Below are 17,949 nucleotides of genomic sequence, written 5' to 3'. Positions count from 1 at the left end.
AGAGTGTGCGCCACCGGAAATTAGAGGAGCAGCACCTCATATTCCGCTTGGGCAGTCTGCACCCCAGCTGCTTTGACATTGACTTCTCCAATTTCCGGGTCGTCTGAAGAAGGGTTTCGGCCCGAAACGTTGCTAATTTCCTTTAATCCATAGATGCTGCCGCACCCGCTGAGTTTCTCCAGCACTTTTGTCTACCTTCGATTTTCCAGCATCTGCAGTTCCTTCTTGAACATGAGTTTTGAACACTGAGCTATAGTCAGTGAACTACAGCCACATGGTCATGTTGTCCTCATTATCAAATCGTGTCCAACACAGAATAAAATGCAAGAAACAGATGCTGGAATCTGGAGCGACATAATCTACTGGAGAATCTCAGTGGGTCTAGCAGCATCTGTGGGTGGAAAGGAATGGTTAACATTGCAGGTCAAAATCCTGCAGAACCCGATGTAGGGTTTTGATCCAAAATGTCAACCATTCTTTTCTATCCACAGATGCTGCTCGACTTGGTGAGTTCTTCCAACACATTATTAAAATAGGATGTCAGTATTAAGTCCTCCCCAGGTTATGAATATCTAATTTAAGACAGGCTGTACATATGAAAGAGCATTTGAGAGTCCAGTGTGGGATAAATTTGCTGGATGCTGCAGGCTTCGGACATCCTCTGCCACATCTGAACTCAGTTCTTGGGCACATTTCCTACTTGCAAACAGTTCACAGAAACAGAACCTGTGATGTAACCCAAGGGTGACTTGTAATTAAGGTGCACAAGGACAATATAGACTTTGAGTTTGATCATTTGATTGTGGTGCTAATATTGCCACCTGCTGGGATGCCCTCTCCCTTGTTTCTTAAACAAGCCTCATGTTTAACTATAAATCACTTTATTTTGCTTTTCTTGTGTAGTCAAAACCTTGTAAGGAAATGCCAATTAATACTGTTTAGGCGGAGGTTTGTTATTTGACTGAACAAAAATCCCAAGGATGCATAAGAGGCCTCAAAGGTTGTTGTCATGGTTTCATAATTTTCCACGTGGGTAGCTCAGTGATGGTTTTCACAAAGGCTACCTTTTTTTATATGCTGATAAATGATAGTGACCATGATTACAACATTTCCTGCAAATTTCAATGCCATTTAATGCAGTCACAAAATACTAAAACATGTCATCGTAGAATTATTCAACATATTCCCATAATCCAAGGCTGTGTACTCCTTGTGAAGAATGGCATTACAAAGGTAGAATCAGCTTTAAAAAACTAAAGCATATGTGGATATTCATAAAATACCTGAAAACAGCCCTGGTTATCCCTGACAATTTCAATATTCAGTTATTAGGATTTAAAACTGTACACCAAAATCCTTGGCAATAATATATAAAATTACATTGGTAATATCAAAAACATGTATCGTTATATAAACAAAAAATGATGTACAAGAAATTACTAAAAATCCACTGGACACTGAATTCCACATTAGAGAAATCCAGAGACCATGACTACCAAAGGACTAATTTCAACAGTGCGTCTTCAAAATGAACATTACACAAATATGTTTCTTTCTTTAATACCAGACATATTTTCAATCTTTACCAAACTTAAATATTAAAAGAGCACTGCCGTCCACATTTTTGATATGTTCTTTAAAACATTTGCTCTGTTGCAAAATTTAGAAGTCAGGTCTCAATGAAAAAAGTTCCTCATGGTGAATGGTGACATTGTGACAAGGAAGCCTTGGATCTAAAAATTCCAGTACTCTTTTTTAAATATTTATTTCTTTTTCATTTTGTTTCTCGGAGAGTTCTTCAGCAAGTCCCTGAGTTTGAGGTATGTTCCGGTTGCCTCGGAAAGATTGTCATATTCAAAAGGTGTGATTCCAGTAGCAAATTTACTCATGTCGGGCACAGCAGAAACTCTATTCTCCTGCAGTGTTTCTGGAACAGCACTGGTGTTGGCCTCATCTGTTTTCTCCAAACATTCTCCGTTACCTCCAGTAGACTCTGCAGAAGTAGGGGTAGAATCCTGAATGGCTTTACTGCTTTCTGTCTCCATTCCAGAGTTCTCAGGCTGAGTGTTCTCTTCCCTGTGCCAACTACCTTTCAATGAATTGATTTGTTTTTCTCCAGAATCACTGGAAGATGCTTCAGCAATTGGACTCTCAATTTTACATTCAACTATTCCCATTTTATCATTAGACTCTATTTCCATACAGTTGTCTACTGGAGTTATTGCAGGTGAGGAATTGGTAGAACTCTTGGTTACAGGAGAATCACAAGGACATTCTGTCTCACTAACAGTGCCGTCAGTCTGTGCCAGTGCAGCCCAGATCAATCGCTGTTGTTCTTCCAACTCTTCCAATGACAGGACATCTTCATCCAGAGATTTGTTCGCAATGAGGGGAGTTACTGATTGAGTATTTTCATCTTGCAGAGAATTTCTTGCTGGAGAACAGGTTGATGGAGTCGAGGGTGGGGTGTCTTTTGGAAGGGGTGGACGCGTTGGGGTTGGTGGTGCAGGTGGAACAAATGTAGGCGGTGTAGAAGGGGGCGTTCCTCTGGGTAGAGGAGGGGGAGATGAAGTTATTGGGCAACCAGGAGGCATGGGTGGAATAGTATGGAATGGCTTTAGAGAGTCAGAATCTGCAGGAGAAGTAAATGTAATTAATAGAAAAACTGAATTCTCAATTTCAATCACAATATTTCAGAGTAACTTGAATTGACACTGGAATCATATGAACAAGGACCAAAATTGCTGCAACTCCACTGCTAAAGACCACTTAAGATTACCTGGTAACCAAAACCAGGGTACAAATAGGTCCGATAAGGTCTTTCTAACTGAAAAGCAAAAAACTGAAGATGCTCAAAATCTGAAATAAGAACAGATGCTGTAAAAGCTCAGTAGATCAGACAGTATCAGTGGAAAGAGCAAGAACCTTTCAAGTTTAGATCAATTCTGACGAAAGACAATTGGCATGACATTTTAATAGCTGTTTGTCCTTTCATAAGTAATGCCCAAACTGGTGAGCATTTCCCAGCTTACTTAATAATGCTTAGTGGGACAATAATACTTTGTTAGGTTATTAACTCCCTTTGGCTCGTTAACCTGCAACACGGTTTTGACAACAGAATTTGCCAGTATATCGTATGCAGCAGTCTTAATGTAGAAACTGTTCCAGATATATCTTCCAACTCAAAATATATTATTTCCAGAGAAAAGACAAAAGTGATGGAGCAACGCAGTGGGTCTGGAGCTGGTTGGGCCCACCTGGTTTATAAAGTGGACCAAAGCTTGTCTTTTTTTGTACACCAGCATCTGCAGTTCCTTTTATCTCACTATTATTTCCCGATTTGCTTTCACCCAAATTAATTTGCTTGAGATAACATTAACTTAGAAATAGGCGAGTTGCTTTAAATGTTTACAGTTTTATAGGATCATGACCTGCTGCACAAACTAAATACCCTTGATTTGTGGACATGAATACTGCTCTCTACTTTGTAGCTTACAGCTGGGAAGTGCACAAAAAGAAAAAGACATGCTTTTCCCCACTAAAAAGAAAATGCATTCTGTATCTTTTACCTCCTTCCTAATTCCCACCCCACCTCCAGGATAAATACCAGAATATCTTCACATAGTGAATTTGCATCTCAATTAAAAACAATTTTTTTTTAAAGGAACAAGTATTTTGTCATCATCTTTTTGATATGCAGTATAGTATAAATATGAAGTATGTGCTGTACCTGAATCTATATCCATGTCATAAGCATGTGTCCCTACTTTTTCAGACTTGCGTTTCTTTACACTATCAAGGTTTGAGTCAGCATCTGAAACCCTTTTGTTTGAACTGTGTTTAGTCTGAGAAATAAAAATTGCAAGTTAGTTCATAAACAAAATTAGTGCTTCAACTTTATATTAATGCTTTAAAGTAACGTAGTATTAAGGTTGCACTGTGCTGCAACGTATTTTCTTTGTGCATAATGTCTCATCTAGAGGTGCTTTTTCCACAGGGTTTCGCTTATCTGGTTACCATGTGGAAGATTACTGTTTCTCAGGGGCATGCTTGGGTAGTTTTTGGGGGTGTTTGATTATCGGGTATTCTGATCTGATAATGAGAATTCTGGTGATGTTTCCCCCTACATAAAATTAGGGCATTATAACTGATCTCTGCTATGGTGTCAGGAAATTTCACATCATTCAAAAGCGGACCTTTATCTGTTTGGATTATTCTTTCTCATCCACCAAACAAAAGTATTACAAGTGCTCATTTATTTTCTATTATAAAGAAATAACACAAATCTGTGTCAACATTAGTATACCTTAATTACTGTTAAGTTATATTTAACAGCGTGGTGTGGAATATCTTTTGTTGTTTATAATCATTGACTAGCAATATTTCTAAAGTATTTCATTTAAACTACTATTTAACACAGCTTCACAAGTGAAGCAATTTAGATTATCTTGTGGAAAAGTAAATAATGAGAGATGAACAAAAAACAATGAAATTGGAGTTCCTTTCAACAGAATTATTTTGTTATTTATGAGATGAACTTAGGACGTGGTCTACTCACAAATGGTCATGGAACAAGAATTCATGTCAGGTTTTACAAGATATAACTAGTAAATTTGAAAATATTTGCTGAAAGGATAGAACAGGATTAAGTTAATAGGTGCTGGAATAGGTATGATGAGCAGAGTTTCTCTCCTTACCTAAAACATCTGAAGTATTTGAATCCAAATTATTCCGTGGCTATTTATCAATATATTTAACATTACTTACTGATATATTCAGTTAATATTGTTTCAATGAAAGATTTTAAGCAGTTATATCACCTTCTCATGAACAGTGATACAAGTCAATGCTAATTTCATTAATATTGCAGTTTATTTATCGATCCATATCAAAGAAACTGGCCATAGAATCTTGCATACATCATTAGCAAGCGTGCAACAAGCTGCTACTGGCCAGAGGTGGCTGGTCTCTAATCCATGCCTTTCAACAAAGATGTAAACTCCACTATCTGGCACCTCACAAATTGCAATAAAAATTTGATTCAAAGTAAAAAGCTAGAGAAATAGAATGTAAAACTACAAAGCTTACTGTGAGATCATTAGCAATCAATTGATGTGCAAAATGTTCCTTTAGATCATGAGATTGCATTGGGATTGAACCATATAGTCTCCATTCCTGTTAACAAAGATGTAATAATGTAAATAAGCAAATCAGAAAATACATTTTGGCATTCATAAAATCATGAATTGGAACCGAGATAAAATTCTTATTGCAGGTACAAACAAGGATTATAGTTTTACAGTCCAAGGAGGAGAACAACCAAATGACAGCTACTACAAACTGATGAATCAACCGCCTTTCTTCTACGAACGGTTTTAAACATTTTGCCCTACGAGTTAAAAATTGTTCAGAACCTTCACAGCTAATACCCTCATTCTTGTAATCAACCACCAAAGCATTTATTTATCTTTTTTTTTGTGGTCAAAGATTTGACTATATGCCACAGTTGAAAGTACTGAGAAATCTGCACTGCAAATTATTTTGCAGATCTGTCCTGAAAGTGACAAAGACGAAGCAATCACCTGGGTATTGTTTTGGGCTTAATAGTTTACAATAATTAAAAGCAATAAACAGGGAAAGCAGAATCAAAGAGATTAAAAAGATGTTTTTAATTTTTTTTAAAGGTATCTCATTGCAGGCTGTTGGTGGGAGAGGTGTAGAAGAATGTTACCCGGTGGATTCTCGATTGAAGGGGGTTGCAATAACTCAGCCGTTGGTTGATCATACGTTTGTTTTTTGCTATAGAGACCAAGAGGTTCTTAGTCTAGGCTGGGTTAGCTGCTCTCAACTAGCTAACAAATAAAACATATTGCAGACATATTGTTTTCAGTAAATCCCCATGACTCGTATTGGAAAAATGAGGCAATAATTAAACTGTGATTTTCAGCCAAGATGCCTGTCAGCACTCATCATTTAGGTAAAGTTAACCATTGGTTGGTTAATTTCAAGTAATATCTAAATCTAGGTTAACTAGCTTCTCAGCACATATACGTTAACAAAGAACATGCTGCAAATATGTACAAGGAGGAACACAGATTGGACTATTCCAAGTGCAATGCTTACATCTTGAATTCCTTTTGGAATGACAGCATTGAATCCTGCGTAATCTATTAATTTACTTGTGTCATAGGATGGAAAGCTAGAGTTTGGATGTTGTTTGTCATGCTCCATTTCACCATCGCTTGAATCTACATTGAAAAATAAGATGCCATTAAACAGGAGTTAAAAATGCCCAGACAAACCACCATCCTTAACTTTAGAAAATACTAATTCTATAATTTTCATCTTTTTTTAAATGTTTGCTTTCCATGTCACAGGATGTCTCATTTCACCCTGACTTGGACAAAAAAAATCTTCATTGTTGTTGTGCAGACGGCGAAATCCTTTAACTGACATAATTGTGGAATTCAACACAAGGCTACCTCAGACAAAAAAGACATAAGAAACAGAAGGAGCAGTTGGGTACAAGCCCTTATGACTGGTCTAGCTTTAATTCAAGGTTGAACCCATTTTTGCCGCAGCTCCATTTCCTGCCTGTGCCCCATTATTCTCAAGTCTCCTGAGAATGTTGTCCTCGACTTTACTTCCACAGCTCTCTTGGCTGGAGAATTTCTAAGATTCCCAGTCCTCAGACATAACAACTTTGCATCTCAATTTTAAATAGATTGCTCATTATTTTTGAACCGTAAAGTTCTGTAGTTCTAAATTCCTTCAGGAGGGGAGCAACCTCTCGACAACTATCTTGACCAACTCCTCAGAATATTGTTGTTTCATTAAGATCTTCTCTCAATCTTATACACTCCAATAAGCTTTCCCCCAAATTCAACTTGTTAGGAATCAGAGCGAATCTTTGAATCAGAAGTATGCACAGTGCACCAGTTTTATCAGCAAGACTTCACCACTTTCAAACTATTCCATTTGCAACAAAATGTCTACTTCTTTTTTTTTTTAACATTCTGGACTAATCTGCATGCCAATTTTATGGGATACCCAGCACCCTCTGTACAACAGCATTCTAGAGGCTCTCATTACAACCACATTATGCTCCATCTGCTAAAGTTTTGTTCACTAGCCAGAAATGCTCACTGCATTTTCACATTGCGTTCATTCACAATTTGCTTTCTCCCTTCCCTTTAAATTTTCAGAAAATTTGCCTTCATAGAGAAGACATATAAACACCTTCAAGGACAACCAAAATAATCAGCAAGTACAAGGCTTACTATTCTCCCAAACCCTCAAATAATCCCTCTACCTCACTACCCTAGAAGTTGTGAAGTAAACTCGGCAGCTCCGAGTCAAGCCACCATACAGATCCCAAATTCAATCCAAGTCGCCACTGTGCAGACAACAAAAACTGTGGCTTGGTTAGAAAAAGAAAACAAACCACAGAAGTCAGATTTTTACTCCTGATTAATTTTGATTTCAACAATATTTACACATGTTGAGTGTACTGGATATCAACAGATCAGTGCTCAGTGACAATAATATCAATCGTTCACAGATGAATAACATCCTTTTGCTTTAAGTACTGGAACACAGCTGCTCCAAAATAAAGCAGTCATGGGTCTCTAGTGGAGAAAAGCTGTAACAGAAATTTCAAAATAACCTGATCAGAGACACCTGCTATTAAAAAAATTGTGAAGAAAAAAGGTTAACTTGTTGTTATTAACTCATTCCAATGGGTCAGCAGTAAGCAGATGGTCACTTTAAAATACAACAAACATTTGTCAGACCTACAAACATTTATCAGCTCATCAAGGAGACTCAACATGATATTTAACAATGCTACTGTCTATTGCATTTCTTTATTATCACATGTACAGTAATTCCTTTCATGGGCAAGCTGTTTCTAAACTCCGTGTAAATGCAAGAGTAAATTATTCATTAATTTAAAGAGGCGAAAGACTAAGAGCTTCATGTTTGACACTGGGAACATGAATACAAGGTCAAAGTAATTGTCCAGCTGGTCCACTTCATACTCAAATGTTGTTCGTTGAACAAGGCATGCTAGATTACAATTGTGGTATCAAATAAATATTTAACAACACAACAATTATGCTATGGTAATACCATTCAGCAAAGTCCATTGAAGGGCCTTGAATGATGAATGGGCAGAGTATTATAGAGTTTTTTGAAGCACTCGATAACTGTATGCTTAAAGTATAAAATTACCATATGGCAATTAAAAAAGGAACTTGTGCCATGATACATTTAATAGGATGAGCTACAAAATCACCACAGTTCCAATATCTCCATATTTACAACATTCAGACTTGGAATGCTTTACCTCTTCCATCATATAAAGCAATTCCAGAATTCTCTTGCTGGGTCTCTAGCAGCCATCCTGGAGGATAACCCAATTGGCGCATCCGATAAATAAATGGTGGAAGAGTTTCATCTGCTATCCCAAGAGCTTCTTTAAGTTCTGCACTGCAGAAAATAAGTTAAGCAACATTATTCAACGTTGAATAGCTGTAACATAACAAAAAGTAACTCCAGGAGAATCAAAGAAACATTTTAGAGCGGCTATTTTTTATGAATTCTATAATTGCAATAGAATGCAAAGGTTTGCAAGTCAAAAACATAAAAAAATTATGGATATAGGCAGCTTATTTCACAAAACGAGTTATTTATTTTTGTGGAGAAAGGGAATGAAACCAATGAGGTATAATTCATCATGCACTCTCCACCAATATGATTCTATGATAATCTAATCTACATGTGTTTTTACCTGATTACACCTGGTTGAAACTTTTCAAATCTCTCTGCATGATACCGCTGTTGAGAACCTGAATGAGGTGAATCACTAGACATAGTCATAAACTCTTTTCGCTTCTCACTAATACGAGCAAGATCACGTGGCTGTGAAGTTAATAAAAGGACAAGTTAATTTATGCAGTTAAAACTATGCACAAAATTTGAAAGTTTGAAAATCTGTGCGACTAGCGTGTTCAGCAAGGAAACAATTTAATATGTCTGCTTATCGCAACTCAAAATTCATAACAAGCTGAGTTTCACTTTCCCTTCTCAAAGGATCAGTCAATTTAAAAACGACCACCTCCGACTACAATCCTTCCCAACAATTTCAATGACCACCCCCTGACAAATGTTGGGACATGCCAATACGTTGCTGGTTACACACTGTAATTACCTGCTAACATGCAAGTATGATCAATGAAAATAACCAAACAATTTCAAAACCAAACTTTTCCAATCCATCCCTTCACAATTGTATGTTTTTAATTGATCAATTATCAACCTGGAGTAGAATATAGTGCCCGCATGTGGTCCAACTAATATTGTCTTTTCTGAAACCAGTGATGAAATCCGTAATCTGCTGTTTTATGCCACAGTAAATTTATCAAGAAAACTATTGAAGACAAGAGAATAATCGAGGTTTCCGTTACTTTTAAAGTGATAACGATTAAATGACAATAGTAAATAAGGCATCTTTCATGTCAGAATGTCTCAAATCACTCCAAATCGAAATCACCCAAAGCACCTTAAATAGAATGGTTGATGCTGGTTGAGGGAGGACTGAAATTTAGAACATCAGAAAAATTCCCATATCTGTCCCAAACACTGTCAAGACCCTTTATGTCAACACAAGCTGGTAGATAGACTACAGTTTAACATCTTATCCAAAAGCTCATATCTTGAACAAGATTTACCGATCTTTACCGATTTGTTATCCCACGTTATGCATTCAAGCTCTGGAAACTGGCTTGAAGCCTCAAGTTTACAGCACAGCAAGAATTAATAGCACATAGTCAAGATGATAGTTTCAAAGCAAGCTGGAATTTAGCTCAAATATTGAGCCAGAAAAATAAGTTGATCATGAACCCAGAAACATTGTATCTTGAAATAAATTAAAAACCCTTGGAGGAATCACAATACAATGTTGACATCGATGTGACCCTAGTAATTGGTACCCACATCAAACAAGATCTAATTACAAAAAGACTCAAGAATCTTACCTTTGGACAATCCTTTAACTGATGTTCTGTTAAGCCACAGTTAAAACAACAAGGTTTTGGCCTATTTGATACATAAAATGTTTTTGCCATGTTAATCTTGTGTTTTTAACAAAGTCCTTCGATATCTAGTGCACCAAACAAATTCCTCACATCAGTACATACCTCTTAGCTTTCAGTCCCACTTCTTGTCCATCTAAGGATACAACTTGAGCGAAGACTTGCTGGTATCTTTGCAATGCATTCAGGAATTACTCATTTTCCACAAAAATCACACTTTAAATAAGTTTAGTGGTCATTAGTAACTTGTTACAGGATGTTTTGATCCCTAACAGGAAGTCAATTGCCGTTATATAAAAAGCATGGAAAGACCAAAACAACTGCACAACTCCTGGCTTTAAGCTGGTCAGTTTCTATGAAAAACAATCCCATGCTTCTGGATTGATAGTTACTCCAATTGCCTGCTCATAATTTCATTTCACATTCTTCATTTTGCTCTAATATTCTTATAACAGAATATTATGTTTCAGAAAACACAAGAACCAGTTAAATAATCTGTTCAATAAACAAGCAATCTCAACCAAATATAGTTTTAAATTTTGAAAAAAAGTTTTGAAAAGTTCTGAAATTTACATCTTCAAAATTATAGCATTAGTTGCATAGCAAAACTGACTTCTGAGTTTGAGAATCAATTTACTTCAAAGTACAATAGTTTAGAATTAGCATATGTCCAGTAACAATCCATATGTTTTTCTTGGTTTAGTTTGAAATCAGTTCAGAAAATATTGTTCAATAGGCAATGAACAAGTCAAACGATGCAAATGCTTTCCATTCAATGTTTAGGATACTTGGGTATTTCCCATCCATTTGTAAGTTGTGGATTCTCATTTAACAATGGCTGTCCAAGTTTGTCAAGACAAAAGCTGGTGAAGTACTGAACACTTCCCACAACCTGCATGAAAACAAAATAATTTATAGAAGTTGCCTGATACTTACTAATTGATAGAATACAAATCAGTGTTTGCCTTCTCATGCACGAAGTATTACATTATTGCTCACGGAATTTGCTGTGCTTATGCATTATGTATACAACGTTTCCCTATTGCGCAAATATTATAATTAAAGATAATGCTTGTAATCCAACATCTGTAAATGAATAGTCAAGCATATTTCAAATGCATGTGATTTTTTTTGTATAACACAGACCCTCCTCTGCTTCCTCCCCGCCACTCTCTTCCCCCTATCTCACCATCCCTCTTCCTATCCCTATCCTCCTCCATTCCCCCTCATCCCCCAGCACTTCCCCCTCCTCTTCATCCTCCTTCTTCTTTCCCCTCTCCTCCTCCACTACCTCCCTCGCCTCTTTCTCCTTTCCCCTACCCTCAGTCACACCCTCCCTCCCTCCATAACCCCTATCCCCTCCCAACCCCCCTCCTCTACCACTATCCCCATCCTCCCCCACTCCTCACCTCCCTACGAGGGAGGGGGGAGAGGGAGGAGGGGGGAGAGGGAGGACGAGGGAGGGGGGAGAGGGAGGACGAGGGAGGGGGGAGAGGGAGGAAGAGGGAGGGGGGAGAGGGAGGACGAGGGAGGGGGGAGAGGGAGGGCGAGGGAGGGGGGAGAGGGAAGACGAGGGAGGGGGGAGAGGGAAGACGAGGGAGGGGGAGAGGGAGGACAAGGGAGGGGGGAGAGGGAGGGCGAGGGAGGGGGGAGAGGGAAGACGAGGGAGGGGGAGAGGGAGGACGAGGGAGGGGGAGAGGGAGGACGAGGGAGGGGGGAGAGGGAGGAGAGAGAGAGGACGAGGGAGAGAGGACGAGGGAGAGAGGACGAGGGAGGAGAGGAGAGGGAGAGAGAGGACGAGGGAGGAGAGGGAGGAGAGGGAGGAGAGAGAGGACAGAGGGAGGAGAGGGCGAGGGAGGAGAGAGAGAGGGCGAGGGAGGAGAGAGAGAGGGCGAGGGAGGAGAGAGAGAGAGGGCGAGGGAGGAGAGAGAGAGGGCGAGGGAGGAGAGAGAGAGGGCGAGGGAGGAGAGAGAGGGCGAGGGAGGAGAGAGAGAGGGCGAGGGAGGAGAGAGGAGAGGGAGGAGGGAGGAGAGGAGAGAGAGAGAGGGCGAGGGAGGAGAGAGAGAGGGCGAGGGAGGAGGAGAGAGAGAGGGAGGAGAGGAGAGAGAGAGGGAGAAAGGTGGAGAGAGAGAAGGAGAGGGTGGAGGAAGAGAGAGAGGAGAGGGAGGAGAGAGGAGGGAGAGGAGAGAGAGAGGAAGAGAGGGCGAGGGAGAGAGAAAGAGAGGGCGAGGGAGGAGAGAGAGAGGGCGAGAGGGCGAGGAGGAGAGGGAGGAAGAGGGAGGAGAGCGAGGGCGAGGAGAGAGAGAGAGGGCGAGGGAGGGGAGAGGGCGAGGGAGGAGAGAGAGAGGGCGAGGGAGGAGACAGAGAGGGCGAGGGGAGGAGAGGAGAGAGGAGAGGGAGCGAGAGAGAGGGAGGGAGAGGGAGGAGAGAGAGAGGGGGAGGGAGGAGAGGGAGAGGGCAGAGGGAGGAGAGAGGAGAGGAGGGGAGGGGGGAGAGAGGAGAGGGAGGAGAGAGAGGCGGGGAGGAAGAGAGAGAGAGGGAGGGGGAGAGGAGGGAAGAGGGGAGGAAGAGAGAGAGAGAGGAGAGAGAAGAGAGAGGGAGAGAGAGGGAGGGAGAGAGGGAGGGGGGGAGAGAGAGAGGGGGGGAGGGAGGGAGGGGGAGGGGGGGAAGGGGGGAGAGGGAGGGGGCGGGAGAGGGAGGGAGGGGGAGAGAGAGGGAAGGGGGAGGGAGAGGGAAGGGGGGGAGAGAGAGGGCAGGGGGAGAGAGAGGGAAGGGGGGGAGAGAGGGAAGGGGGGGGGAGAGGGAAGGGGGGGGGAGGGGGAGGGGGGGGGGAGAGAGGGAGGGGGGGAGAGAGGGAGGGGGGAGGGGAGAGAGGGAGGGGGGGGAGAGAGGTAGGGGGGGTAGAGAGGGAAGGGGGTAGAGAGGGAAGGGGGGTAGAGAGGGAGGGGGGGAGAGAGGGAGGGGGGGAGAGAGGGAGGGGGGGAGAGGGGGGGGGGGGAGAGAGGGAGGGGGGGGAGAGAGGGAGGGGGGGGAGAGAGGGAGGGGGGGGAGAGAGGGAGGGGGGGGAGAGAGGGAGGGGGGGGGGAGAGAGGGGGGGAGAGAGGGAGGGGGGGGGAGAGAGGGAGGGGGGGGAGAGAGGGAGGGGGGGAGAGAGGGAGGGGGGGAGAGGGAGGGGGGGAGAGGGAGGGGGGGGAGAGAGGGAGGGGGGGAGAGGGGGGGGGGGGGGAGAGAGGGGGGGGGAGAGAGGGAGGGGGGGGAGAGAGGGAGGGGGGGAGAGAGAGAGGGAGAGAGAGGGAGGGGGGGGAGAGAGGGGAGAGAGAGAGGGGGAGAGAGGGAGGGGGGAGAGAGGGAGGGGGGAGAGAGGGAGGGGGGAGAGAGGGAGGGGGGAGAGAGGGAGGGGGGAGAGAGGGAGGGGGGAGAGAGGGAGGGGGCAGAGAGGGAGGGGGGGAGAGAGAGAGAGGAGGGGGAGAGAGAGAGGGAGAGGGAGAGAGAGAGAGGGCGAGGGAGAGAGAGAGAGGGCGAGGGAGAGAGAGAGAGGGCGAGGGAGAGAGAGGGAGAGAGAGGGCGAGGGAGAGAGAGGGCGAGGGAGAGAGAGGGCGAGGGAGAGGGCGAGGGAGAGAGAGGGCGAGGGAGAGAGAGGGCGAGGGAGAGAGAGGGCGAGGGAGAGAGAGGGCGAGGGAGAGAGAGGGCGAGGGAGAGAGAGGGCGAGGGAGAGAGAGGGCGAGGGAGAGAGAGGGCGAGGGAGAGGGCGAGGGAGAGGGCGAGGGAGGGAGAGAGAGGGCGAGGGAGGGAGAGAGAGGGCGAGGGAGGGAGAGAGAGAGGGCGAGGGAGGAAGGGAGAGAGGGCGAGAGAGAGGACAAGGGAGGACGAGAGAGAGAGAGCGCAAGAGATAGTGAGATAGAGTGAGAGATAGAGAGAGAGATAGAGAGAGAGAGAGATAGATAGAGAGAGAGAGAGATAGAGAGAGAGAGAGAGATAGAGAGAGAGAGAGAGATAGATACAACTACTTCAGACAAAACCAGCTAACACAGGATCACATGGATCACTTGAATTTCCAATTTAAATGATTCAGAAAGCGTAACTTCAGTTCTGAATAGAGCATTTTTTTAACGATGCAAGTAATAATTGGATTAGTCACTTACATGAAACGCCTCTTTTATTTTCTTTCCTGTATTTAAACTTTTCACATTTGGTTGCTCTTCTAACAGCACACTTGATGGCTGCAAAGAAATAATGTATTTTTATACACACATTTCAAACCAATAAAAGGAAACCTATACTCTCTCAAATTATTTCAGTCTATTTATTTACCTGGGGTTTTATATTAAAAACTGTTTTTTCATGGTCACTTTGCAATTCCTTTTCATACTTTTCTACTAAGCCTGTGACGTAGTCTTCAATTTCTTGATGAAACTGCCTGAAATTAAATAGGTTTCAAAATGGAAATGCTGCACTAGGAAGCAGGAAGTGAAACTTAATGTTGATAGTTAAGTTCAAACTTACTTTGAAATATTGTTATTCATAAACAAAATCTGTACCATTGGGCCATCTGTTTTGGAGTCGCTCACAACTATTTTACTGCCACAAATGAAAAAGGTTATAAATTAAATGAAAATGTTCAAAGCTTAGAAAAAACTTGAATCTTTTCTGATAACATTTATGATAATCAAAAACAAATCACTAAATGTATTAATTTATCCTATGTAGCATTATATTGCACAAATATGGAAAGCAAAAGGTTTAAGATAGATTCATACTTTAAAAAATACCTATACCTTTGAATGGGGAAGATAAATTTAGAAACAGAGGTGGCCAAATATTACATACAATTATTTGATCTATTGAGATAGCAATATACACAACTGGAAAATTATCTTCAAGCATAATATGATTACTACATAATTATAGAAAACATGATACACGTATTGTTTAGTATAAGGCAAAATGTTAGGTTCATTCAATATACACTTTACCTTGGGTGGGTCAGCAAATTCAGCTTCCTCCTCAGTTCCTGATGTTAATTAACTTAAGGAAAATGACTGTGTACATTGCCAATGCGCATGCTAGATAATATTTTGTCTAAACTTCGATATTACAGAATATCTGGTCAATACATTAAAATATATCAATAGCTAGTCTATTGTCACACATCACAAAAGCAAATTGCCGTAATGTTATACTTAATAAATAATAGCTGCCAATCTCTACTTGGCATTCCTCCTTTGAACTACACTGGCATAATAGTGAATCCCCTTCCATAACCCTCGAGCTGTCTCCTCCCATCCCCCCGCCCTCGGGCTCCTCCTCCTCCCTTTTTCCTTCCTTCTCCCCCCCACGCCCCATCAGTCTGAGGAAGGGTTTCGACCCGAAATGTCGCCTATTTCCTTCGCTCCATAGGTGCAGCTGCACCCGCTGAGTTTCTCCAGCATTTTTGTGTACCTTCAATCTTCCAGCATCTGCAGTTCCTGCTTGAACACCTGGCATAATAGTTAATTGACAACTCATAAGATGGAATTAAAATTTAAAATAATCAAGGAAGAATTGAGTGGTCATAAAACCTTATCTGGTTCACTCATACTCTTCAAAAAACTGCTGCCCCTAGCCCATTTGGCCTGTATGCGATTCCAGAGCCATGAGTATGGTTGGCTCATAACTACTTTTTCCTGACTGGGGAATTTTATGGATTCAACATAACTCTGGGTCTTTTGTTCCACATATCAGACAGGTGTCAGGTTGCAAGCCATTTCAATTCGCCTCTCTATTCCCAGACCAAATTGTCTATTCTCAGCCTCCTCCCACCCCTTACTACTTTATACTGACTCTCTCCCCTCCACTCTTTTAGTCCAGAAGGAAGGTTCTAACACGAAACATTGTCTATCAATTTCTCTCACAGATGCTGCCTGGCCCACTGAGTTCCTCCAGCAGTTTGATTTTTTCCACCAGATTCCTGCATTGCCTCTTCATGTAAAAGCATGCTAGCTTCAATATGTAGAACACCTGCAACTGATTCTACTTTGCCACACTCTTCTAATCCCTCCAATCTTTCCAAATTGTCTGACTGCTGAATAATCGTACATCATTGGATGAAGAATCTATATTTATTCTTGCATATTATTTAGAGAATGAATACCATCGCCTTTGATCCCTAATGCTCCTGATAAAGAATCCAGATCTGAAATATCACCTGTCCATTCCCTCCACAGATGCTGCCTGACCTGCTGAGTTGCTCCAGCACTTGTGCTTTGCTCAAGATTCCAGGTTCTGTAGTTTCTTGTGTCTCTATTCCCTACATATTCCATCTATCTGGCAACTACCCAAAATATGCACAACTCTGAAGTTATATCTGATCAAGAATAATGCCCAAAACACATATTCATGCCACTGTAGTGACTGCCAACCTACTTCTCCTTAATGTCAAGCAGCTCTACATTAGATTTGGCTCAGCTACCTCTGTTGTGTCTAGACCCTTTCCTAGCACGTTCAGATGCAAGGACATTTAAATTCCGCTATATTCCTTAATTCACCTCAAATTCTTTTCATCCCGTTCATAGTTAGCAACACTTCAATTTAAAAATTGTCACTTATTTTCAAATCCTTTGCAGACTTGCCCCTTCACACCAGTCATCTCCTCCAGCCCTGTACCCTTTGCAAACTTGATGCTCCATCAATTCTACAGTTATAATCACCACAACATTTAAGGCCAGTTTTCATACTTTGGAATTCCCACCATAATTCTCCCACTCTGTCTCCTCTTTAGACAATACTTCAAATCTATTTCTTTGAACAAGCTTAGGTCATCTGCATCCCAAATTTTCTTTTGAGAACTTTCCTGAGAAGTACCCTGGGCTTATTGAGGAATTTACACACGTTTAAATTAACTATAAATTAATCCTTTGCAGTGACATCACATTTGCAATGTAATTCCAAATATCACAGAATATTGCAACAACCGTACAACAAATTATCTTCACAATATCTGTTAAAAGGTTCGAAATATATCCGTGCAGTCAGGATTTTGCAGCAAACATGTTATTTTTCTATGGGCATTTGCAGTTCCCCGTTTCTCCTTTATTTATTTTATGGATTAACCATAAACGGGTACATCAAAAGCTATTTCAAAGAGGAAGTGCATAAACTGCATCTTTAATATGCAGCCTTAAAAAAAATGTCAATGTTTCACAAAAGATTGTGTCACTGAATTTACAACGAAGGTATGGATTGCTACAAATGTACTTACAATAGATGGGACTAAGACTAGATGAGTTTGTTTGCTTCAGACTAACTAAACCAAAACTTCCACTCCGGGGAAGTAATGACAAAAAAAAATAAACTACTCTCCACAAAGCTGGCCCTCGGGCCTCCGTACTGGGCCTATCCTGCGAAACGAAACTAAGAAACGAAACTAGAATAAAAAATGATAAGCCTCCGGACAGAGCCATGGAGCAGGCCGGCGGCAGCTGTGTGTGGGCGGCGGGAGAAGGAACGGCTGGGTCTGGGTCTATTGCGGGCGGGGGAGGCTGACACACGGCCGTTGTGCACCGCTAGTGCGGCCCGCGGTGCGCGGCTCCCCCAACGCGAGCCAATCGCTCATCAGGCGCCCCGTTTGATTTGACCAACAGACATTTGCTTTCATCGGTAGGATATTCTCCGCTCTCAGGTAGGCCACGCTCTCCTCGCATGCCCGCAGCTTCTTCGGTGCGCCCTCTGCCTCGCCGTCATCCTCCTGACTGTTGAAGCGGACGTGAGACGGCCTTGAATCCTCGAACTCCTCGAACAGTTTGCGGTCCCCGAAATCCAGCTCCATCCTCTCGGCGGCCATCTTGTCACCAAGCAGCGTGACGTCGCCGTGTCGGGG

At 42.2% G+C, this 17,949-nt stretch overlaps 1 protein-coding gene across 2 annotated transcripts; it reads right to left on the bottom strand.

Moving 5' to 3' along the window:
- Positions 1-1,108: 1,108 nt before the first annotated feature.
- zcchc8 (zinc finger CCHC-type containing 8) lies at positions 1,109-17,944 on the bottom strand. 2 transcript variants are annotated; one of them, XM_033043210.1, is made up of 14 exons: positions 17,739-17,944; positions 15,068-15,110; positions 14,598-14,672; positions 14,406-14,511; positions 14,237-14,314; positions 10,883-10,986; positions 10,200-10,265; positions 10,038-10,098; positions 8,792-8,922; positions 8,348-8,490; positions 6,124-6,248; positions 5,089-5,175; positions 3,731-3,845; positions 1,109-2,632 (listed from the first exon to the last, which is right to left on the bottom strand). In XM_033043210.1, exons 1-14 carry the CDS (start codon positions 17,911-17,913, stop codon positions 1,764-1,766), a joined length of 2,178 nt encoding a protein of 725 aa, XP_032899101.1. In that variant the 5' UTR covers positions 17,914-17,944; the 3' UTR covers positions 1,109-1,763. The 2 variants fall into 2 exon arrangements, with proteins under 2 accessions (XP_032899101.1, XP_032899102.1); XM_033043211.1 differs by lacking the exon at positions 17,739-17,944 and adding an exon at positions 15,572-17,732 and having other exon boundaries at positions 15,068-15,326.
- Positions 17,945-17,949: the final 5 nt, after the last annotated feature.

The sequence above is a fragment of the Amblyraja radiata genome, chromosome 25 (genome assembly GCF_010909765.2).
Source record: "Amblyraja radiata isolate CabotCenter1 chromosome 25, sAmbRad1.1.pri, whole genome shotgun sequence".
In the NCBI taxonomy this organism is placed as follows: Eukaryota; Metazoa; Chordata; class Chondrichthyes; order Rajiformes; family Rajidae; genus Amblyraja; species Amblyraja radiata.
The sequence above is the reverse complement of the archived record's forward strand: the minus strand, read 5'-3'. Positions and strand labels throughout refer to the sequence as shown.

Bases quoted from the DNA above. Each gene is read 5' to 3' on its own strand.
- zcchc8 (XM_033043210.1), bottom strand. From the start codon at position 17,913: ATGGCCGCCGAGAGGATGGAGCTGGATTTCGGGGACCGCAAACTGTTC. The intron at 14,673-15,067 runs GTAAAGTGTATA...CATTTGTGGCAG, and splicing joins AATTTGCTGACCCACCCAAG to TAAAATAGTTGTGAGCGACT. The intron at 14,512-14,597 runs GTAAGTTTGAAC...ATTTAATTTCAG, and splicing joins ATGAATAACAATATTTCAAA to GCAGTTTCATCAAGAAATTG.